We start from the raw sequence: 23,853 nt of genomic DNA on the forward strand, positions 1-23,853 counted from the left end.
TAAACAACAAACCAGTAATTCCAGTCAACCCCTAGAATTCTTTTTTTTTTTTTCCCCTACATAACACTTCTCCTCTCATTGTAAATCTAAGCAGGTCAGGGGTGCCTGGGTGGCTCAGTGGGTTAAAGCCTCTGCCTTCAGCTCAGGTCATGATCCCGGGGTCCGGGGATGGAGCCCCACATCGGGCTCTCTGCCCAGCAGGGAGCCTGCTTTCCCCTCTCTCTCTGCCTGACTCTCTGCCTACTTGTGATCTCTGTCAAATAAATAAATAAAATCTTAAAAAAAAAAAAAATCTAAGCAGGTCAGAATTTTTTGCTCCCCCGGTCCGCTCCATCCCAGTGAGCCCACTTCATTTATGTCTTCATTTGGAAAACAGCTTTTGAATACCTCCTAGTGCCAGCCAGCATATATATAATGAAAACACCACACGATCCTCACAGTAACAACAAAACCAATCTCTGTGAAATCTACTTCCTTCTTGTTCTAGGCACACAACTGAATGAAAATAGGCTAAGAGAACATTACAAAGCGGCCAAGGTTGCAGAAGGGGATTGAAACTTAGGGGAGGGCAAAGTCCAAATGTAGATGACAGGCTCAAAGACAGACCATTAGCCGATCATTCCCTGAATTTAAACCCCATGCCTACCTGAATTTCAGAAAGGACTTCATCAGAATGGAAATCCCTAAGGCCTGGCAGCCTTCCCCGAAGGTAAGTAGAACCAAGGGAACAGTCTAGGGCAGTAGAACGTGGGTGGAAGTGATGTATATCACTTCCTGGCCTGACCCCTAAAAAATCTCTCACAATCCCCTAATGGGTTCTGTTTTTCCTCATCTGTCAGCCAAATGCTAATGAACTAGTAGAAGATTCAGAGGATGTAGGGGCTGAGGAAATCACAGGATGGAAGAAGCTGCGACCCTGAATGACTGTATAAATCATCCCCAACTAACTTCCACTGGACCGGACGGACATGAGGGCAAAAAACCTAGCCTTATTATTTTAAGCCACTGTGAGAGTTGAGGTTTGTTTGTTTCAGGAGTTAGACTACCATGACTAATACATGTGTCCTTAAATAAAGTCCGTAGTCCAGTAGTAAAGAGGTAATGTAAAAATATCGCACCCTGTAATAAATAATTACTTCCCTCAGATGCCTCTTGGGGTTTGTGAACTCTCTTTGGTATCAGATTCATAGAATTACAGCCCTGAAAGAAAGCATGATGGATCCTCCTAAATGTGATTCAGCAAACAGGAATAAAACACACAAACGTTCTAGGGGCCGGGCTTCATATGCATGAGTGTGAGATTATAGGAGACGCCATCAAAGGTGAGATAATGGAGCGACACAGGAAATGGGTCCAAGCTAGAAAATCACGTGCCTATCCCCAAAAGCAATCATATTGACTCCTGAAGATGGAAAGGATTCATTTCACAAGTTGTTCTATGTACTCATGCCCAGTAGGAAATATAATATGATAAAACTTAATTTCTGTAGTGTTTATACTCATCCTGAAAAATAGATTCTGTATTTTTTTCAGGTTTAAGAATTTTATTTTCAATTTATTTTCATTACTTGTCATGCTAAGTCCTGCCTAGTATACCATTTATATGAACTGCACCTGATCTACATCATCTCCATTTTCCCTCTCCATCTTCCTTTCTCCTACTCTGTGTGTGTGTGTGTGTGTGTGTGTGTGTGTGATTTCAGCAATTTTCCTCCAACAGAATTCTGAGCCCCTTTCTGAGAGCATGGGTCAAGTCTCCCCAGATCTGGTCAGGAACTAGTCCATACTGTGTATGAGGATTTTCTTCCCTGGGTCTGCATGTTTCCACACTGTCAGAAGTCCTTTTCGTGCCTGGCTGAAAGCCCAAGATATCCAGACCATCTTAGAAAATAAATCATTTCCATCTCTGGTAGTACGCTCTCTGAAAATCCATGTGCTAGGAAGAGATCACAGGGTTAAAAACTCAAAGAGCTGGGGGAAGGAGAAAGAAGGAGAAGGGAGCCTGGGAAGAGTGGATAGAAAACATTTGGTTCTTCATCTGGACCGAGTTAATCACTGTACCTTCAACCAGAGCCTCAAGACACCCCAAGAGAATTCCCGGACTCTCTTAAGAAACAGATTACTCCATCTGAGTGAAATCTTCCTTGGAAAATAAATTACACACACACACAGAGGGAGAGAAAAGAATGCTTTGGGCTCCCATATGTCTCTTTCAAATGATTTATCCTCTCTCTGGAATACTTGAGCTTCTTCACGCCTTGGGTTTATTTTGTTTAAAAGAAAATTCAAGTGACTATCTGGAATTCAGCGACCTAGATTCTGCCCAATTTTGGATTCCTTCAGAAATTAAATAGGTAGCAATTATCAGGCACCCTAATAGAATGTAGAATGTTCCTATTTCTTCAAGGGAAAATGAAGAAGCGACTCAGTATCTCCTAATTTAAATTACCTCCAGTGTTAAACAAGGCTTGCAAAATCCACTGATCGTTGTCACAAAGGTTTCAGAGCAAGCCCAAAAGGAAGATGGCACATTCTGTTGGGTCTGTTTAGGACCAGGTACAATATTTATGGCCTGCCTTCCACGTTTGACAGAAATATCTATAAGTTCTGTGTATGTCGATGCAGAGGAGCACTTCGATGCCCTATACTAATAGTTCTGTCCGCCCTTGAAGGCCTTTATGGGGCTCCTCATTGCTAACTACTCCTCAGGAGAGGAAAACGGGAGGCCAGGAGATGGCTGGGAAGAGAAGCTAGCATGGATTTGGAGGTCCGCTGGGGGCCAGGCACAAAGCGCAGAGGCTGACATCATTTGATCTAGTTTCTGCCACTTACTAGGTATGTGAATTCAGAGAAGTTTTTTAACTCTCTAAGCCCTGGTTTCTTCATCTGTAAAATAGGAATATTTATGTTGTCTATGTTAGATAATAGCTAACATGTTTTTTTAAGATTTTATTTATTTATTTGACAGACAGAGCTCACAAGTAGGCAGAGAGGCAGGCAGAGAGAGAGGAAGGGAAGCAAGCTCCCTGCTGAGCAGAGAGCCCGATGCGGGACTCGATCCCAGGACCCTGAGATCATGACCTGAGCCGAAGGCAGCGGCTTAACCCACTGAGCCACCCAGGCGCCCAATAGCTAACATTTTTTTAAGAGCTTTTTGTACCAGGTACCTTAGTCTGTACACATGCTGTGTGCACAGAACCCTATGAAGCAGGTATTAGGGATAGAAGAGAAAATTTAAATAAAGCTCTTAGCAAATAAGTGTTCAACAATAGTACTACTATCATTATAATAACAGATCTTATTATTATATAGTGTCTTAGAGATATAACATATCTCACTTAATTTTCTCAAAACCTCTATAAAGTCAGTGTCATCCTTCTTATTTTTTGCTCATGAGGAAGCTCAAGGAGGTTTGGTCCCTTGTACATGTTTACTTAGCTGCTAAGAGACAGAGCAGGAGGATTTGAATTCAGGGGTCTGATTTTAAACATATTCTCTTTCTCTCTCTCTCTTTTTTTAAAGATTTTATTTATTTATTTGACAGAAAGCGATCACAAGCAGGCAGAGAGGCAGGCAGAGAGAGAGGGGGGGAAGCAGGCTCCCCGCCGAGCAGAGAGCCCGATGCGGGGCTCCATCCCAGGACCCTGGGATCATGACCTGAGCCGAAGGCAGAGGCTTTAACCCACTGAGCCACCCAGGCACCCCGTGTTCTCTTTTTCTTGTTCAAAAACATTTTTGCCCCAGTTCATGAGATAGAAACATTGCCTTCTGCTCATGGCTAAAGGATTTCCCATTGTCGTTTATGGTTCTACCTCACTGGTCTGAGCTCAGTCCCAACAGCTATATAGAGAAGAGGGAGCAGCATCCCAGGAAACCTGTGCCTGAGGCGGCCAGGGAGGGTATTTGCACAGATGGGTTTAGGCGTTGCTGACCTTATGCAGCCATCTCCAGCTCCTTCTCCAGGGGAGCTCCTGGTGCCCCCACCGGCCACCACCACCACCATCACATTGTCTTAATTAACCCTTGCTCATCTTCCAAGGCTTAGTTTGAGCATCTTGTTCTTAGGGAAGCCCGCCCTAAACACTGACCCTCTTTTCGTCTCGCCATTCATTCAGCGAATATTTACAAGGGCCAACTCGATGTCAGGCACGCTTCTAGAAGCTGGAGCCCAATATTGAAACTCCTTGTCCCTGTGATGTTTTCATTCTTGTTTAGGTAAGCATTCCCCACAGCATCCTGAAATTTTCGTTTATAACCTTGTGTGCTTGTGGTTATTTACTTGGAAGAATTCAAATCAATACCATTCATGACCCCAGGGTCCTTGGATCAAGTACCCCATCAGGCTCCTTGCAAGGCAGGAGCCTCCTTCTCCCTCTGCCTGCTGCTCCCCCTACTTGCGACCCCCGCTCTCTGAGAAATAATTAATAAATAAAATCTTTAAAAAAGAATTTAAATCAATACCATTCTTTCCCATTAATTTCTAAATACAAAAAAGGTACAGATTACACGAGATTTTCTCCATTAGTTACGGAGCTTTGCACGTAGTGGGCACTCAATAAATATTTGCTAAGTGACTGATTTGCAATGGCCACATTAATTCGTCTTTTTTCCAGGAAGCACTAGCAATAGGCATTCTCAGTACCAATTCCCAGGAACTCATTGGGGGCCTTGAGCTCAGGCATCCAGTCTAGGAGCAAGACACAAAGGGTCCATAGTCTAAAAGGGAAGGGCTCCATATTGTGACCTACTTCTTGAAAATGATCCCTCCCCTAGGGATGTGGAGACAGAGGAGTTTTCACACAGTGCTAATGCACATATAGATTGGGACAACCATTCTGGCAAGCAATCTTACAGAATTTAGTCAAATTAAGTATATACACAACAGGGTTCCGACAATATAGTTCCCGGGTATATATCCCTTGGATACTCTCACACAGGTCTATGAAAAGACATATGCAATAATGTTAACTGCAACATTATTTGTCGGTGTCTGTCCATCACTGGAAAGCAAATGGGTAACGTGTTGTGGAGGCAAAGGATTGGCACCTTAGGCAGCAGTCAGGAACAATGATATACATAGAGCAATATGGAATCCAGTAACACACAGCCGCACTCATGTTTGGTGGAATAGCCAGAAAACAGAATGAGATGCTTAACATCACCATTTATTAAGTTAGAAATCCATGAACACAAAACATTGCACGTTTTGCAAAAATGCTTGCAATGAAAATATCCACACTAAATACATTAACATGATTGCCTATAATGAAAGCAGCATGGAAGTTGGGGGAGTGGGAATAAATGGAAATTAATTTGTGTAATTATGTAGTTTATTACATAAATTAATGTATAAGTCAAATAAGGGAGAGGGCTTACGTGGACTATCGATGTCACTTGAATAGAAGATTCAAAAGCAAACAAAAAATGTTTTTCAGGGACAGCCGGGTGGTTCAGTGTTAAGTTCAGTGTTAAGTTGGTTAAGTGTCTGCCTTTGGCTCAGATCATGATCCCAGGGTCCTGGGATCGATCCCCATATCAGTCTCCCTGCTCAGTGGGGAGTCTGCTTTTCCCTCTGCCTGCTGCTCCCCCTGCTGTGGTCTCTCTCTCTCTCTGATAAATGAATAAATAAAAATCTTTTTATTTTTTATTTTTATTTATTTTTTAAAAAAGATTTTTATTTATTTATTTGACAGACAGAGATCACAAGTAGGCAGAGAGATAGGCAGAGAGAGAGCGGGGAAGCAGGCTCTTCGCCGAGCAGAGAGCCCGATGCGGGGCTCGATCCCAGGACCCTGAGATCATGACCTGAGCCGAAGGCAGAGGCTTAACCCACTGAGCCACCCAGGCACCCCTAAAAATCTTTTTAAATAAATGTTTTTCAGAGCCTCTGCCCTGTTTATGGCACCACTTGCCAGACTTCTTGTCTGTTGTGTCCATTTCTGATGCCACCTGTAGGTCATTCAGCTTGCAGAGATACTTTGCTGTGTTTTAAATTTGTTTCTTCTTCTGTGATGGTCACCTGCTCAGTTTTCACCGTGGAAGCCGCTTGAGGTCTCTGAGTACCCAGTGAATGCTTCTGTCTGGCTCACAGAGGAATTCGGCACAAGCAGCCTCATGGCAGCTGGCTCAGCTGGTTCTCTCCAGAAGTCACTGTGTGAATGACCCATCTCTGTCTTGCTGAAGATGCGAAAGCCTAGCCTGCTCAGTCATCCAGATGCAGCATCTGGGCAGGGCCCGGTCTCCCTGTCATATAGAAAGGTTGACAAGACTCCGGCGTTTAGTCTGTATTTTGATGTCATGTTAGTGCACCTATGGTTCTTGGGCTGTATCTGGAGTTTCCTGGACACAGACAGGTGTCTAACATTCCTTTGTCCACCCCTAGCGCTGTAGTTCCCCATCATGGACATTGTTGTCCTGCCACAGCCCCCAAATCACTATTTCCAGAACTTTGGTTCTCCAGGGCGCAGAGAAGCCGCAACACAGCGGTGTGCTGTTGGGCCCTCCCCGTACCGCACCAGGCAGCCAGGCTTCTCAGGGGCCACACTCGCCAGTGCAAAAGCTGTTGGGTTGAAATAGCCCAGGGAGCACCTAGACTATATATGGGGAGCTCTAAGCCCAGAACTAGAGAGTACAGCCTGGAAAAGCCAGACTGAGAGAAATGTGGGCTGGATAGAACGGAGCACGCCATTGAACTGAGTTGGTCTAGCTTGGGACAGAGACAGAGCCCCTTACAGCGGTATCAGGAAGACCCGATGACCCCAGGCACACATTCCCAAATGGCCTCAAATTTTGATTTTGGATATTTTGATTTCTGGTATTATCTCCAAAGGTGTACATAGCCAGACAGTTGGAAGAGGAGGAACTTCACGATACCACTTTAAAGCTCTGGCCAACTGTACTGTACTCTTTACTGTACTGTATTCTCTACTCTGGGATGGTCTGTGTACAGGGTGAGTAGACCTTCCCCATGAATCCTGTTTGTTATATACAATTATATAGAACGCTCTTCTTGATGAGAAAAGCAGTAATTTGTTACATGTAAAGAATTCTAATACACTACAAATTTTGGAACCCTCTTTAGTTATGTCTTCTTTAAAAAACATATACATATATGCTAAGAGCTTCAAAAAAAACGGAAGTAACCTGAACACCTCAACCTCTGAGAAGCCTATGGTAGAGGACCCATCACAGCAGATGTCATGAAGAAAAAGTGATATCCAAAAAAAAAAAAAGAAAGAAAGAAAGAAAAAAGTGGTATCAGAATTAACCAGAGGGTTAAAACTAAAGGAAGAAGATAACCAGCTCTCATTAGCTAGTTCTTAGAGAATTTTTGTTAATGTAAATTTTTTTCTAATTAAGAAAATAATGCATACTCATTCCTGGAAATTCAGAAAGTACAGAGATATATAAAGATTAAAATTAAGCCGACACCACTCAAAAATTATTTCTGTAAAAATTGTGCTGTTCAGATTTGCTCTATATGCATGCTTATACACACACACACACACACATGCGCTCACACACAAAGCCCACATATGCACACACGTCACCCACCGCTATAGAATCAAAGGTCATATAGTCTTTTCCCACTTACTAGTCTATAAACATCTCTTTTCCATGTTTACAAATATATAGCATATCATTCTAATTCATGGTGTCATACTTCTCATTGTGTAGATATGCCATAATCATTGCATAAAATTCCTATTGATAAATGTTCAGTTCAAATTTATCAGTACTGCAAACTCTCTGGTAATTAACATCCTGTTTGCTTATGTTAACACATTAATCCAACTATTTCCTTAGGGCAAATTTCTAGGGGTGGGACTTCTACATCAAAGACTTTTATTTTTATTTTTTTAATTTATTTTAAAATTTAAATTCAATTAATTAACATATAATGTATTGGGGCGCCTGGGTGGCTCAGTGGGTTAAGCCGCTGCCTTCGGCTCAGGTCATGATCTCGGGGTCCTGGGATCGAGCCCCGCATCGGGCTCTCTGCTCAGCAGGGAGCCTGCTTCCTCCTCTCTCTCTACCTGCCTCTCTGCCTGCTTGTGATCTCTCTCTGTCAAATAAATAAATAAAAAATCTTAAAAAAACAAAAAAACAAAAAAAAACATATAATGTATTATTTGCGTCAGGATACAGGTCTGTGATTCATCACTCTTAAATAATGCCCAGTGCTCATTACAACACATACCCTCTCCCATGTCCATCACCCAGTTACCCCCGTCCTTCCACCACTTTCTCCAGCCAAGACCTTTAAAAAAGGCTTTTCTACAAGTTGCCAAATTTTTCTTCCAAGAAGTATCCTTCCTCCAGCAAGTTTGCACCGATTTACACAACCATCCAAAGTTCCCCAAGCTTTCACCAGCGCTAGAGTACCAGTCTTCTCAATCATCAGTCTTCTCGATCATTCCCACTCTGCAATCTGCTGCTTCTTTGGAAGCCTGGGCTCCATCCCATCACAGGTAGCTTGACCTTTTTCAAGGTTAAGCAAGGCAGGCACTTTATTATTTAAAGAGCTAGCTTCCCAAAGGGACAAATCAACTTTCTCCATAAGCCAGTCAATGTTCATCCCGGTCTTCAAGGTTGAACTAAATTTTCCTTTAAATGTGTACCTGGATTTCTGAGTTTTACTGGCAAGGACAGATTGGGCTTATTTCAAAGCTGAGTAAAATTAATGGCCAAGTGAAAGATCATCTGTGGTCAGGGCTGACCTAAACTGGAAAATCACAGTCAGAACACTACTCAATTGCACCCAGGTCACTATCCCTCTGATTTATCTTAGAACTCAAGATATACAAAGTTATTTATGCTCTTGAAAATCTGTCTGTAGTTCAGTCACACTATTTGTTTTAGGCATTTATCATTTTTTTTTGTTAATAATAAAACATCTCACTTAGAGCTAGCAATATTAATAAGTTTCATCAGTTTTTTTATTAAAGTAGTAGTAAGATAATTACAGAAATTATGACATTTAATTTCCTAGAAATAATTTAACCTTATAAATTGTGTTTTTTTTCTTCCATTGTTGAATATTCTGAACATTACCTCCATAAACACACACAAATACACAACCTAAATACATTTTTTTCCTCCAGGAGTCACTGTCCTCTCTAGAGTTAATTTTTGTGTGTCTTATTTTAAAATTGGTTAAAGCAGAGCTCCTAGCTTTGTCCTGCCAGCTCCTGAGACAGAGAAGACATTCCTCAGCTTGGACTTGTCCTGCGTCCCTCAAGGATGGTGTCTAGTCCAGGGCTCCGCTGTTCCTCCTGGGACCCAGGTGCCTCTCCTTAGGCTGATTTTTGGCAATAAATCGCAAGTGCTACTCAAACTACTAGTGCTACTGCACATTTTATGGAGTTCCTTAAAAAAGATAAATGTGACCTTGCCCATCCTAGGGTGAGTCTGCTGGATGCCTTGCAGGGCCCGTGCATTGGGGGAAGAAAGGGGGAAGATGGGCTGGCTGTATGCAATGGCCAAAGGAGGATAAACACGGGAGTTGGTGGTGAACGATCAGGATTATTTCCTGCACACAAGACCCAGGATTTCAAATGAGGGTCGCAGAGGCTAAGGGCATAGACTTTTGAATTAGGCAAAAATGAATCCAGATCCTAGCCAGCTCTGCCATGTTCCCGCTGTGTGACCTTGACCACGTTATTTTTCTTCTCTAAGCCTTAATAATATTATTTACTTTTGGATCATTTTTAGGATTAAATGAGGAAATGTATATAAAGTTCTTAGGGTAGCATTCAGTGCAAAAACTTCCCAGTAATGAGAATGTTATTGCTGTTCACTGGGACGGGGTCATGTTTCCCATCTACTCAATGTGTTATACTTTGAGACAGCGCTGGGCAAAATGTAAGCCCACAGGCCAAGTCCAGCCCATGGTCTGGTTTTGTACAGCTTGTGAGCTCAGCATGGTTTTTACATCTAGAAATGGCTGGAAAAAGATCAAAAGGATAATAATATTTAGTGACATGTAAAAATGATAGGAAATTCAAATTTCAGTGTCCATAAATGAAATGGTGTCAGAATACAGCCCCAGCAAAGGGTTACATATTATCTAGGGTTACTTCTGCACTATAAAGGAAGACTTATATAGTAGCAATAGTGACCAGAAGGCCTGCAAAGCTGAAAATACTGACTTCCTGGCCCTTTACAGAAAGTTTGCCAGCTGCTCCTTTAGGGAGTAGTTGAGCATAGAGCACGTGAGGACTTTTGTCCCTGTGTGGGGCCAAGGAGGGTATGGTTACCCATCCCCTTACATATGTTTTGTCTCATTCTTGCTAATGGAACCATTTGGTCGAAGGATCATCCTTAGCGATGGTGTGCTAGTAAATACTTACCAGCTGGCTTTATAGAAGGAGAGGAGCCCTGATATGCACCATTGGCTGATCTGGTTTTAGTAATCACACTGAGGCTGACTTCAAGCTACCAACATGTCATCAGCTGGCGAGCAAAAAAAAAAAAAAAGAAGAAGAAGAAGAAAAGAAAATTATTTATTTTTTTTTTTAAATTTATTTTTTTAAAGATTTTATTTATTTGTCAGAGAGAGAGAGAGAGAGCGAGCACAGGCAGACAGAGTGGCAGGCAGAGGCAGAGGGAGAAGCAGGCTCCCCACAGAACAAGGAACCTGATGTGGGACTCGATCCCAGGACCCTGGGATCATGACCTTAGCCGAAGGCAGCGGCTTAACCAACTGAGCCACCCAGGTGTCCCTTATTTATTTATTTTTAGAGGAAGGAAGAGTGCACAATGGGAAGGGGCTGAGGGAAAGAGAGTCCCAAGTAGACGCCATGCTGAGCACAGACCTGATGTGGGGCTTGATCTCACGACTCTGAGATCATGACCTGAGTTAAAACCAAGAGTCCTCTGCTTAAGCAACTGTGCCACCCAGGGACTCCTGGTTTGCAAAATTTTTAAGACTCAAAACCGATGGTTCTCATGAGGCATGCCAGCCAGCAATAGCATAGCACTGCCCTGGACCTCCACTGCAGCTGCAGCCTGGAGTTCCAGGGGGCCATGTCTTTGCTGCACAGGGGGACTTTGACTGTTTACTGAGTAACCTCAGGAGAGGGGTTGACTTAGGTTTCTGTGAGGGGCTTATCCCAGAATACATGTGATTCAGAAATACAGATCATCTATGAGAGATCTGGTGCAGAGAAAAGCTGACACGCATGTGAACAAAGTGCTATGGGTAAAGTTGGCAAGTAATATGGTAAGAGATTCGGTACATATGGTTTGATTGGAAGATCTCAGGGATGATACAAACCCTATAGATCCATCTATCTTACCTTCCTCTCCCTGATGCTGGCTTTTTCTGAGCATGCCTGAAGAACTGAGCCACAGGGATATCTCAGGAGAGAGCGCCAGCCAAAGGAGAATAGCAAGTGCAAAGGTCCTGGGGCAACGCCTCTTAATGTATTTCCTCCTCTGTTATTTTTGTGGACCCTGACCCTTCAACTCAGCTTTTACTTTTGGGAAGTATTGGGTTGATTGTTTTCACACTGATTAGATGTGAACTTCTAGAGGCCAGAACTCTCTTATTTGTCTTTGTATCTCTAGTGCCTCCCACAATGCTTGTTATTTAGGGTGTACAATAAACAGGGCACATGATACAACACCTGACTAATCTGACTCCCTCTGTACACTTAGTCTCTGTGTTCTTTCCAGCAACCTGTTTAGGGTTTCTGAGACTAACCTCCATAAAGAAAGCACTTCCACAGTCCCATGAAACCCATTCATTAGGCAGCCCATATCTTCCCCTTTACAATGTTCTTACATGTTGGGACTGAACTGTCCTCTTCACAGAGCCCAGGCACAGGTGTGGGAGTTAAGACAGAAGCTCACCAAGGGTTATTAAATGGGTGTTTGCCAACAAGTGCCCAGAGCTAGAAGAGGCTTGAGGCTCTCTGGCAGTCTTTCACTTTCAGATCAAGTCAGAGGATGGAGGGTGGGAAAAGACAGGCTGCAGCTTCCCCCTATTTGACCAGTGGGTGAAAATTCAAGAAAGGCAACCCTGGCCAATGAAACCCATCCGAAGGGCCAAGCCATCTCACACTCACCTTTCTCTCTTGCTCCTGCCCCTCACTCTCTCCCTCTGCCCATCGATTCATCACTTTCTGTGGTCACCGACCTGATAGAGAGACAGGCAGTCTGGAGGGTGTGTGATGTGGCGTCAGGCCCAGGCTGTTTCCCCCATGTGATCAGGGCCGTGTAGGGCCAGCTATAGTAAGAACTTATTTGGGGCAGGAAATACATTGACTCACAAAGAGTTATTTTTGCATTCCTTGTTTTTCTGATTATAACCATATTCCAAAACATACTTGGATTGAAGCTTTAAAAAGCATGATGCATAAAAGCCCACAGAGTGTTCTGAACGCAGGATAATTTTAGTTCAGACCACCGGTCATGCTAATAAGCAAGGGCACTTTCCACTTGAGGTTCCCATTCCTTCTCAGTCTGAATGGAAAGCAAACTTCTGATTTGCCCGTGGTTTGTGTGCTTGCTTATTTTGCTCAGAATACTCTGGAAGGCTTTGCCAGGTGAGGGAGGTGAGCCCTTGGGTTAAATGGACAGGCCACACCAAATCAAAGATTTATTTCTTTGGAGCTGGTTTCCAATTGTTGGCTTTCTCAGGGACCCTTGAATAAGGATCTATACTGGGCCAGGAAATGTTTTTCTTCAACTTCACTTTTCCTAAGTGTGTGTGTTTATGTGTGTATTTTTAGTGTTGGTGCTATAGAGGAAGGGATAAAGAATGACTATAGATCCATTACCTAAAATTCACCATGGTTCAATGTAAATGCTATATTTCATCAATTCAAAGGCATATATTTCTTTTTTTTAAAAGATTTTATTTATTTATTTGTCAGAGAGAGAGAGAGAGAGCGAGAGCGAGAGAGAGCACAAGCAGACAGAGGCAGAGAGAGAAGCAGGCTCCCCACCAAGCAAAGAGCCTGATGTGGGACTCAATCCCAGGACCCTGGGATCATGACCTGAGCAGAAGAGAGCGGCTTAACCAACTGAGCCACTCACATGTCCCAAAGGCATATATTTCTTCACACTTTAATATTTCTAATATCAGAATGAGCCTCACAATCTATAATATACCATAGTTTAATCGGTAGTGATTAATTTTCTTAGTAATACACAGAATTAACGGTGCATGTGACAATCAGTGGTGTCTTAGACTCAATGGCATATGGTCTCTGACTTGGATACGTTCTCTGTGCCTGTGCCTGGAAAAGGCAGAGCACAACCGTCAAAGTCTTCAAAGGTCATAAAGTCAATGTTCTCCACGAAAGCCCATTTGTATCCTCTCCAGCATTACTGGTCGAATGTTCTGCTGTGTCTCTCTACATTATACAGCTCACAGTTATGGTGTTCCTACCACCGTCAGGCAATATTCAGAGCACATTAGATATCTAGCCTCGCAATTCCGTGAAATAGGCGTTATGATCCTGTTTCAGTCGGGGTCTAGGCGGAGAAAGAAACCAAACTAGTTATTTAAACAGAGAAAATGGTGGGACACCTGGGTGGCTCAGGTGGTTAAGTGTCTGACTCTTGATTTCTGTTCAGGTCATGATCTCAGGGTCGAGGGATCGAGCCCAGCATCTGGCTCTGCGCCAAGCATGGAGCCTGCTTGGGATCCTCTTTTACTCTCTTTCTGCCCTTCCCTCTCCTCTCTCTGTGTGTCTAAAAATAAATAAATCAATAAATAAAATAGAGAAGATGGAATTGAAAGACTTGTTGACTGGGTATAAAGCTGATAATTAGGAACTAAAAGGGTAAAAAGAGGACTCTCGGGTATCAAGGAGGAAGCAGGCACCACCCCACGACTGGGGCAACAGAGGGAAGAGGCTGGAATCCTCAAACTTCAGACCTGAAATGTCAGGCCTCTGTTGCCACTGAGGTGTCCGAAGCGGGACCCAGGAGTGCTGGAAAAACTGCAAACTGGGTTTCGTGGCTATGATAGGAAAAGAACTGCCTGTGGCTCGGTGAAGAAGCTTTGAGGAGAATGAGACTCTCAGGAAGAAGCCCCTTCCTCCTCCTCAGCCGGCCAGCAGAGCTGCCATGCGGTTGCAGCCCCGGCGTCACAGAACAGAGTACGGAGGGCTGGTTTGAAGAGAAAAGTAGCTAAATATCCGGAACCTAGTCTTTCTTTTACATACGAAGAACTGAGAGACCCAAAAATATTGAAAGTAGTGAGCACCTTACTCCAGATCGCACAAATCTGAAGCTAGAAAGCCAAGATCTGAACCCAGATCCACCTGCTTCCAAACTCTACAGACTTCCTTCCTTTTCTGTGTTTATCTGCCTTTTTCATTTATTTGGACAACAGCTATTTCTCGAGTCTACTCCCTGTCAGCCCTGTGCTTGGCTCTGGGGAAGCTAGTAGCCAACAAATCAGACTCAGTCCTTGTCCTCAGGGAGCTGACAATGTAGCTCGATTTCTGTGGGTAGTATTTTATTTTCTTACGGTGCATGCTCTTTCTCTTAGCGTCAGAGCATCTCATGTGCAAGTGTATATTCCTTTCTTTTATGTCATTTGATATCTGCCTTCTCTGCCTTGCTGTCTCCATCTCTTTATACTTGTTTTAATCTGTCCTGGTCCCTTTTCCTTCTAATGCTACCATGCTTTTTCCTCCCTCATATTTCTCTTCCTATTAATGGCCACAATACAGGCCAAGCATAGGTTCTGTTTGTGTTTCCTCTTTTCACAATATTCACAAGCTCTGTTGCTAAAATTTTTTAAGGGGATGCTTTTGCTTTTCGGCCTTTCATTTTCTTCTGTGGCTAGCTTCTCCAAGGGAATCAGTCATGAAGAGACTAATGCAATAGATCAAAGAAAGTATGACATTTATAATAGTTTTTACAAGCAGGACTTCTGACCCACCAGTCATGCCAACAAATTCCTTTCTGTTTAAAGAGTGACCCTGTGCGTAGTGGTTAAGCCTGGGGAACCAGACTACCTGGAATCTGGACCACAGGTCTTCCATTTCCTAGCTGGGTAACATCAGGCAAGTTACTCAGTCTCTATGCCTTGATTTTCCTCGCCTGCAAAATGGGGATAATAATACTAGCACCTATCTCAGTGGGTTTTGGGGAGGGTTAAGTGAATTAGTACATAAAGATATTCAGAAGAAAGGTGTAATAGATGTAATTAGCTAGATTATTAATTATAATGCCAATTATACTATGGAAATAATGGCCCCTACTCCCATAATCCTTTTATTCTGTTTCTCTATGTTCTAGAGTACTGTTCTCTAGCATGTTTGAGTTATAAGCTCTCCTTTCTGTGGTTCTACTCCCATAAGTATGAGGAAATACATAATGCCAAACAACTACTGAGTTGGTCAGTTCATTCTGGTTGTATATGACAGAAAACCAACTCAACTCAGCTTAGCCCAAAAGGGTTACGTAACTGGGAAGTCTGGAAATAGAACTAGTAACCTCAAGTAGTTTCAGCGCCTCCAAGAAGATCATCAGGAGGCTCATCCCAAGGTAGTCTCTCCTTGTGGTTTCCATTGGCTTCATTCCCTCCTACTGCAGCCAAGCTTTTGCCACATGGTGAAAATGATGTCCTCCAGCAACCTATGCTTTTCATCTTTCTAGTGGCCCTGTGATGTCACACTCAAAAGCAGTCCTCTAAGACAATCTAGGAGCATCTCAGACTGAGGCCTCTCCTGGTGAATCCATGCTCTCCTGGTTAACTCTCTACCCCTGGGGATTGGGGCAGCCTTGGTCTCTTCTGTTTATCTGGAATGTTAATCCCAGTGTCCTGGTCCAGATAGCAAATGTCTCCTTCACCATTTTTTTTTCTTTTTCAGGTGGGCTTGGGTGTCATCATATATAGAGAACTCTTGGTGGCTGATCATGATGACCCAGTATTCCCATGATTGGCCAGTGTATTAGGTCTCACTGTGGCCTGCCTGCACAACACTGATACTGTGCTTGCCTAGTGATGGACTGCACTTTACAGATGGCCCTATATAGCAGCACTGGACAGGAATAAAGTGTAGGCAGGGAATCAATTTGTAAGCACGGGGGCATTTTTTGCCAAGTCAAATAATAGTGTCATCAAATATCATATCCCATTTCTGCCCATTTCTTCCCTCTCCTCATATCTCGTATCTGTCATTTTGTCTTTTTTTTTTTTAATAGACTCTTTTCTAGTTAAGCAGATGCTAGATGACTGGTGAACATATCTTCCAAAGATCTAATCTCTGAGCCTCTTTAGTCATTGAATTCAGCTATATAAACAATTATATTAAATGCCCAAATTCTCTAAAAATGTATAGAGCCTTGCCATGTGTTTAGGTGGTTTCCACTGCTTATTTTAAAAAGTAGTTATTAAAGGGGGCAAGGGTTAGAATGTAAGTATCTAGTCACACAGCTCTTAGTTCTCAAAAATATCTGAAAAAGTTAGTGACCACCACTGTGTTTCTAATCCTAGAGGGCTGCTTGGACTTTCGGGACATGTGAACTTCCCGTTCTCTGGACTCTGGGGACATGTGACCCTTTCCTGTTCGTGTCTTCACTGACACAGCCTGATCCCAAGGCATGAGCTCCGGTCCAGCGGTTCTCAGTGTGCAGAGCTCTAGCGAAGCAAAGAGGCTGGATTCCTCAGAATGGGCCCGAGCCTTGAGAAACTGGGTGGAACCCAAGGAGCCTGTGAACCTCCAGTTTCTGGGGCTCTGGGAGCGGAGGGGGAATGGCTGAACTATCTAGCAGGAGTGCTGGGTTACGGAGAGCAGCATCTGGTCTTTGAAAGGCGGAAGCCTTGGCCACCAAAGGCCAGGAGTTCCGTAAAGGCCCCTGGTGCAAGGAAGAGGAGCTGGGTGGCCGGCTGCGTGGAGCTCTGAAAAGACAGGCCTTGCCAAGGACTTCCTGGAGAGCCGCGCTGGACATGCAGGCTGAGGCTCCCAGGTGGCCCTCTGTGACACTGGCTGATCTGCTCCGTGACTCTGAGCTGATGCTTTGTGGAGTCCATCACTGAAGTGACCCCTGGAGTTTATTTCCGGTGGGAGTGGAGACTGACAGAGGTCCCTTGTACCCAGGGGGTTACCCTTTAGGAAGTCGGGACGCTGGAAGCTGGTCGTGGAGGAGGAGGACGGAGGACTAGGAGGCCCTGTTTCCCGAGCCAACTTGGCCAGGCAAGCTGGGGCAGTGTCTACGAAGTGGGCCTGTGTGGGAGAAGGGGGAGGAGAATGCCTGTCTCTCTTGTCACTTCACAGGAGGTTGCAAGGGTGCCTGAGGGAAGTCATGTTTCATTTCTGACAAAACTTGGTCAAGGGCCACAAGAGTAATTCATTTGGGGGATCTTTTTGGAAGGGAGAAATACAAAATGTTCTAATTCATCTGCTTTAAAATTAAAAGCAGGGACCATATGAGTGTCCAGGAAAAACAACAATCAATAAAAAACACATATAGCCGTTCCCCATCTATTAAACTTTGGACAGGGATGACATGTCAAAATTTTAAAAAAAGAAACAATTTAAATGTTCTAGAACACTTTTAACTTTTACAAACAGGTATTTCTCTGACTGCTAAACCAGAGTATATGGAGTACTCTGGAGTACTCGAATCATATTTTAGTGAATTGGCATTGTCCTTATCGACATCACCTGCAGGAAATATCTCTGGACTCCTACTTTTCCTAATTTTCTTGCCCTCATCTCTGTTGGCCTTTCACTTACTGCTGCCATGAATGTTCTCTTCTACAAGCAGACTACATTCCTTCTTCTTCTTCTTTTTTTTTTTTTTTGTTTCAGTTTTTTGTTCCTACCGTAGGTGAGAAACTATATGAGCTTATTAGAATTTTATCTAAAATAAAGGGTTAAGCAAACCATAACAGACTCTTAGTAGGGGACAAACTGAGGGTTGCTGGAGGGAGAGGTTCTGGTGGGCTAGGTGGGGATGGGGATGGGTTTTAAAGAGGGCACTTGTTATGATGAGTACTGGGATAAAAGACGAATCATTAAGCTCTACTCCTGAAACCACTATTAGACTATATGCTAACTAACTTGAATTTAAATAAAACTTCGGAAAATAAACAAATAAAATAAAATTTAATTTAAATTAAAAAGGGTTAAGCAGGATGACCCCTGGAGTCACCAGACCCTGACTTCTAGATATAGGCACAGAGACAGACACACACGGATATGCATTTTCTTTAAAAATGAAATTGAGATTAATGCATTACATATTTATACACGTCTTTTTGTATGCCAGACACTGGAGGTCAAAGGGAATTATCTTTGACTCAGTCTCTTTCCTTGAGACACATAGAGTTCATGGGGTGCCCCTGACAAAATAATCAAGTGCTGTACGAGAGTGCCAAAGAAGTACTAGCAGACTATCAAGGAGGGCCCTTTGCCAGATGTGAACCTCTGGGCAGAGCCTCATGGATAAGTACTCCTCAGATCAAGTCTCAAAAGATTATAGGGACTAGAGGCCCTCCTTATTTTCCCTCCCCTACCAGAGCAATTTAACTTAAATTTTTATAATGGGGTTTTCTCCCTTTTGCCCCTAAATTAGTTGAAGGCTGTAGGTCTTAAATTAAAAGCAAGCTAATGCATTTTTAATACAACGTGACAGTTTGAGTTCAGGTGCAAATGCCATGTTTAAAAACTAAGAGGGTAATTGGCGTTTAATGAGGCAGAAGGAAGTCATGGCCCTTATAGAGAATGGCTAATGAGTAAGGGGCAGGGTGCTCCCATTGAAGAAACCCACCAAATCCTGAAAAATCACATTGTCAAATGTCAGTTCCTTTCTCCTCCAGCCTGGTTGTTCTAATTCTTTACTTGATTCAGTGATCCACTCAATATGCATGTAATTATATTCAATTAAAAACAAAACAAATAGAAATCAATCCAGTCACACCATGCCCCCCTTTTCAAATTGCCAAAAGATAACAATCGAATATTCATAGAAGAATTACAAGTATTCCACAGGTATATTAGAAGTAATCGGTATTACTAAAAGTGAAAGAAATGCTTTTCCTAGGAACAAGGGTATCTTCCTTAATCATAAATGCTACGATAAATTCAGGAAATTCAATATTGATTTAATATTATCATCTAAAATACATTCTGTGTTTAACTCTGCCAGTAGTACCAGTAACATTTTTAGAGCATCCTTTCCCCTCTAATCCAGTATCACACATTTACATTTCTTTGTCCTGTGTCTTCAGCCTCCTTTTATCTGGAACATGCCCTCAGCTTTTGTCTTTCATGACATTGATATTTTTTAAGAGTATATTTCAATTGTCTTGAAGGTTATCCCTCAAGTTGGTTTGTTTTCTTTTTGTTCGATTCAAGATCTCATTTTTTAAAAAAGATTTTATTCATTTATTTGACAGAGATAGAGCATAAGCAGGGGGAGTGGGAGAGGGAGAAGCAGACTCCCGCTGAGCAGGGAGCCTGATGCAGGACGAGATCCCAGGACTCCAGGATCATGACCCGAGCCAAAGGCAGACACTTAACTGACTAAGCCACTCAGGTGCCCTTCAAGTTCTCATTTTTGATAGGAATGGGTTTTATGCATTTTTTTGAAGGTGAAAATCTGTGTCCTCTATCTTCACCTAACACCATGGGCTCTGGAGCCCATGAGACTTGGTTTGAAATCCTGCCTCTGCCGTTTCTTGCCTGTGCCATTTTGGGCAAGTTACATACCTCAGCCAGCACCTATATTCTCATCAGTAAGAAGGATAAAAATAACACCGATGCCTGAAGGCTATAGTAAAGATTAAGATTTAATGAATTTAAAGAACCTGAACCAATGCCTAACCCCTAAAAAGTGCTTGATCATTTTCATTTTAAATATCAAATGACCGACCATGCAATGGACTATTATCGCAAAAATTGAGTGGCTTTGAAGAATTGTTTTGGGCAATGGTAGCATTTTGAGGTAGTGCCCTCACCTAATATGGGAGACTAGTCATGATGCCATCTACTAGTCCTTTCCTGAGAATCTCATATATCTTAGCAGACAGATCCCTGGGACTCTTCCCAATACACAATCTCAAGCTGATAGGCACAAGGCCCTAGTGAAGATGTTGATAGATTCCAGATAGGCAGAGAGTGGCTAAATGAGGTGACCTTGTCACTCAAAAGGAATGAAGGTAATTGGGAATATTCTGGTGTGGTACTTGAATGTGTGCAACCTTGCTTTTACAGAAAAACTATCTGTAAAAAAAAATCATTCATCACCCATTTTAATTTAAGATTCCTATGCCCTATGTGCCAGAAACTTAGAAGACATATAAGATACCAGGATATCAAGAGACATATACAAGACATATAAGGAAACATACAAGAAATCAGAATTAAGCCATATGTTTATCAGTGTATGGACAAGTAAGTTAAAATTTACCCAACAAAGAAATATCATTACATCATTAGAATGTTGACTAAAATTTAGATGTGAAAGACTAGTTATATTATGTATCCAGAGTTAATAAAATTATATCAACAACAACAAAAAAAAGAATGTTGACTAAAGAAGCTTGTTGCAAAAAACATCCAAAGTATGAATGCGTTTATATAAACTTTAAAAATGTAACCAATGTCATACATATTTATTGGACCACACAATTGGAGTAAGAGAATAAAAAATATAAACAGAGGGAAACACAGCAACCTCAGAAGAATAGTGATCTCTGGAAAAAAGTCAGGGGAATAGAATTAGGGAGAAATATAAGGGCTTACAACTCCACACGTAGTCTTTATTTCCTTATTATTATTATTATTATTTTTTAAAGAGATGAAGTAAATAGGCCAACATGTTTAACAATCACTGAATCTAGGTGGTCTGAATAAAGATATTTTCTATACTGGCTCTTTACTGCTCCAAATGCTTCCTAATAAAATAGAAAGCTCGAGGGGGACAAAAAAAGCCTTTCTATTCAAATGTAAGACTGTCCTCCTCCCAGTACCAGGGTCCTGGAACCTGTCCATATATTTCACTCAGCTGAGCTGTTGCTACAATGTGGGAAGCACTGCTATTTATATGTGTCTGGCTTTTTGGTAGGTTTATTTATGCCTGGGCCATCTCTTCTCACTCACCTACTGTAACCCTCCGAAAGCAGGAAGCAGAGTGGTTCTGCACACAGTGGACTGGCTCCTTCAGAGCAGGTCCCCTCCTGGCTGCCAGAACTAGCAGTATCCTGGTCCCAGTTGGAGTTCAATAAAGCTCTGCTGGATGAGTGAGTTCAAGCCAACTTTCCCAGAGCTCTGCTATGGCAGGTTCATGCTGAGGGCAGCCTTCACGGAGTTTACAGACTAGAAAGGAGATAGAGGCAGGGACCTCAATAGACGGGACAAGAGGATGCACAGCCGGAGCACAGCCCAGGTTATTCATTTTGACCAAGATGGCAGGAGAACGGCAGACTGTGATTCCCCCACATATTGGTGTCTCTCTCTGGGGTGAGAGATGGCTTGTCCTGGAGGCTTGGTTAAAACAGGAATGTCTTTCCTGAGGGCAGTGACTCATCAAGCCATCACCCTCCATCATCACATTGGCAGGCTAACTTTATCAGACTGGCCCCAAGACTTAGGTAGACCCAGAAAAGTCAGACTAATAGTGCCAAAGATTGGCTTCAGAGACAAGGGTAAAGTCTGGGTATTCAAATGGAAAAGCTGGGAAGAATGGTTAGGGGGCAGGCTTTGGGGGGTCTTGACTGAAAGGCAATCATGAGGACACCAAGTAGGAAAAAGGAGGGAAAGAAATAAGGTAGACAATAACACGAAGGTGGGACAATGCCATAGCCGTAGGGTACAGTGCAGGGAAGACAAATGTTGGCTGGTTCGCCCATCAGAGGTTACACAATCTGTCCCTGTACAAAGGCCTCCATAACTTATAGGGTAAATTCTTTGTAAATGCCCACACATTGCCTGGAAGACAACGCTGCCCACAGGAAGCCTCTTGGTTTCTTCATTACCCCCAGTGATGGAGACAGCTGTCCCCAAGTTGGCTTTGGCAACTGTCTGCACTGTCCCATGGTTGTTTAGGCTCAGACCGACTGCACACTCTAATTGTGCCTCCAGTTGTCCACAATCCCCTCTAATATGCCTTGCTTTACAGCTGTCTTGCCCACGTGGTAGATAGAAACAGCTTTGTTGAGGAGCTGGAAGGGGTTTATAATCCTGCTCACACTTCGCAGAATACCTCACGCACACTCGGCATCCTTCCTTCCCTCCTGTTAACTTATTCTTGGAGAGCTGTGTCACCTTCTCAAGGAAATCTTTGCCATGCTCCCTTCCTTCTTCCTGGATCAGCTTAGGAGGACCCTACCCGGGGCTTCCACAAAACCTCTTTGTATTGCTATCCTTCCAATTACAACACAATATAGTATTTGTCTCTTTATGTGTCTCCTTATTCAGTTCCCTCCCTTGTTCAGTTCCATCTATGCTGTGTGTAGTACATGGTACAATGCTTATAATATTAGTTCAGTGGGAATCAAGCTGATAATAAGCTAGAGATGCCTGCTTTCTATTTGCTACACTCTGGCCCACTAATTTTCTTTTTTCTGTATTGTTTTGCTGTGTTAGGTACATAAGCAATACTTGAAAGCATTTTCCTTGTAGAAATTCAAGAGAAAGTATACAGAGTAAAAGGCACAAGTCTAAATGCATTTGCCCTACTGAATTCCCTACTCCCACTCTCTTCCCCAAAGGCGCCACTGTTATCATCTGGGTTTGTAGTTCCTCAGAAGTTCTCGGTGCATTTCCCTAGGCATCTGCAAAGATACACATAAATGAAGTAATGTACCATTTTGTTTATGATACTGCATTGTTTTTTTCGCATAACCAATGTTTTAGGCAATTTCAATGTCAGTGGGTATAACCTATTGAATTCTTTTTAACTGCTACAGAGCAATCCAAAGAGACTGGGTAAGGGACTAGGACTGGTTTAAATAAGAAGGAACATATCACAAGATATTAGCCAGTTCACAGAATTTGTGGGAGGACGGGAGAACTAGAGCCCAAAGGCCACACAACAAGGAATGACCCACCATACTCTATGTGTGCGTGTTTGTAGGATGCAGTGAAGACCCCCCATTGCCACCATTTTCCAGTCACCGCGGGAAACTCAGTGCCAGACTTCCAGAGCCTCTCCAATGCCACACTGAAGGACCCAGATGCCTCTACCCCACACTTGCTAGAAAATTGCTCCCCCAACCCTCAAGGAACGTCCTCCTCTATCACCAACATGGACACCTTTCTATCCTCAAAGGGACTAGGAAATAGAGTAATCTTTAAGAGAAGATCAAACCTTGGGTTGCCCAAATGAGCCATGAAACTATAGTGGTATACGTCAGCAGTAAAGAGTTAACCATTACACAGAAAAATAGATCTCATGCACAATAGCAGGAAAAACTGAAAATATGTAGGAACAAGCCACGTAATTTAATCAGAATCCTGGCTTTCAATATCCAGGTCCCATATGGAAGCAGAGGGGGTAAAGTCACTGACCACAGAGTTTGTCCTTTTTTTTTTTTTTTTTTTTTTTTTTGAGTTTGTCCTCCTTTGTTACCATGCCAGGGAAGGTGGAACATAAGTCCATGTTAGCACCTCTCATAAGCAGTAAAACTTGTTGATAGAATCATAATTAAAATGACAGGAGTGCTCTGGAATTAATTGAGTGCTCACTTTTATGGAGGATATACTACAACGTAGACCTTATTTTACTGTCTAACTATACTCATCCTTAGTATCCCTCTACTAACCTCCACCCCATTTACACACACACACACACATATACACACACACATACACACACACGGGGGTGGGATGGGGGAGACAGACTCGCATATGGCTCTTACAGTATGACAGCATGAAT

The 23,853-nt window shown here is 42.8% G+C and overlaps 1 protein-coding gene across 13 annotated transcripts in view; it reads right to left on the reverse strand.

Annotated features, from left to right (window-relative positions):
- LOC125107889 (uncharacterized) overlaps positions 1-23,853 on the reverse strand; it is a 199,417-nt gene that overhangs the window by 11,793 nt on the left and 163,771 nt on the right. The window contains exons 4-6 of one of the 13 annotated variants that reach the window (XR_007129687.1): positions 21,078-21,293; positions 10,353-10,455; positions 8,922-9,946 (exon numbers count right to left, since the gene is read on the reverse strand). The exons of 8 other annotated variants lie outside the window; for them this stretch is intronic. Coding sequence is in view for 1 of the 5 variants with exons in the window: in XM_047743361.1 (XP_047599317.1) it covers positions 10,438-10,455 (18 nt within the window). In the remaining 4 variants the exon portion in view is untranslated. Of the gene's footprint in view, positions 1-5,842; positions 6,244-8,921; positions 9,947-10,352; positions 10,456-21,077; positions 21,294-23,853 lie in introns of those variants that run through there. 4 more of the 13 variants (XR_007129686.1, XM_047743361.1, XM_047743366.1 and 1 more) reach the window with 4 other exon arrangements.

Source organism: Lutra lutra, chromosome 8, assembly GCF_902655055.1.
Source record: "Lutra lutra chromosome 8, mLutLut1.2, whole genome shotgun sequence".
Taxonomy (NCBI): Eukaryota; Metazoa; Chordata; class Mammalia; order Carnivora; family Mustelidae; genus Lutra; species Lutra lutra.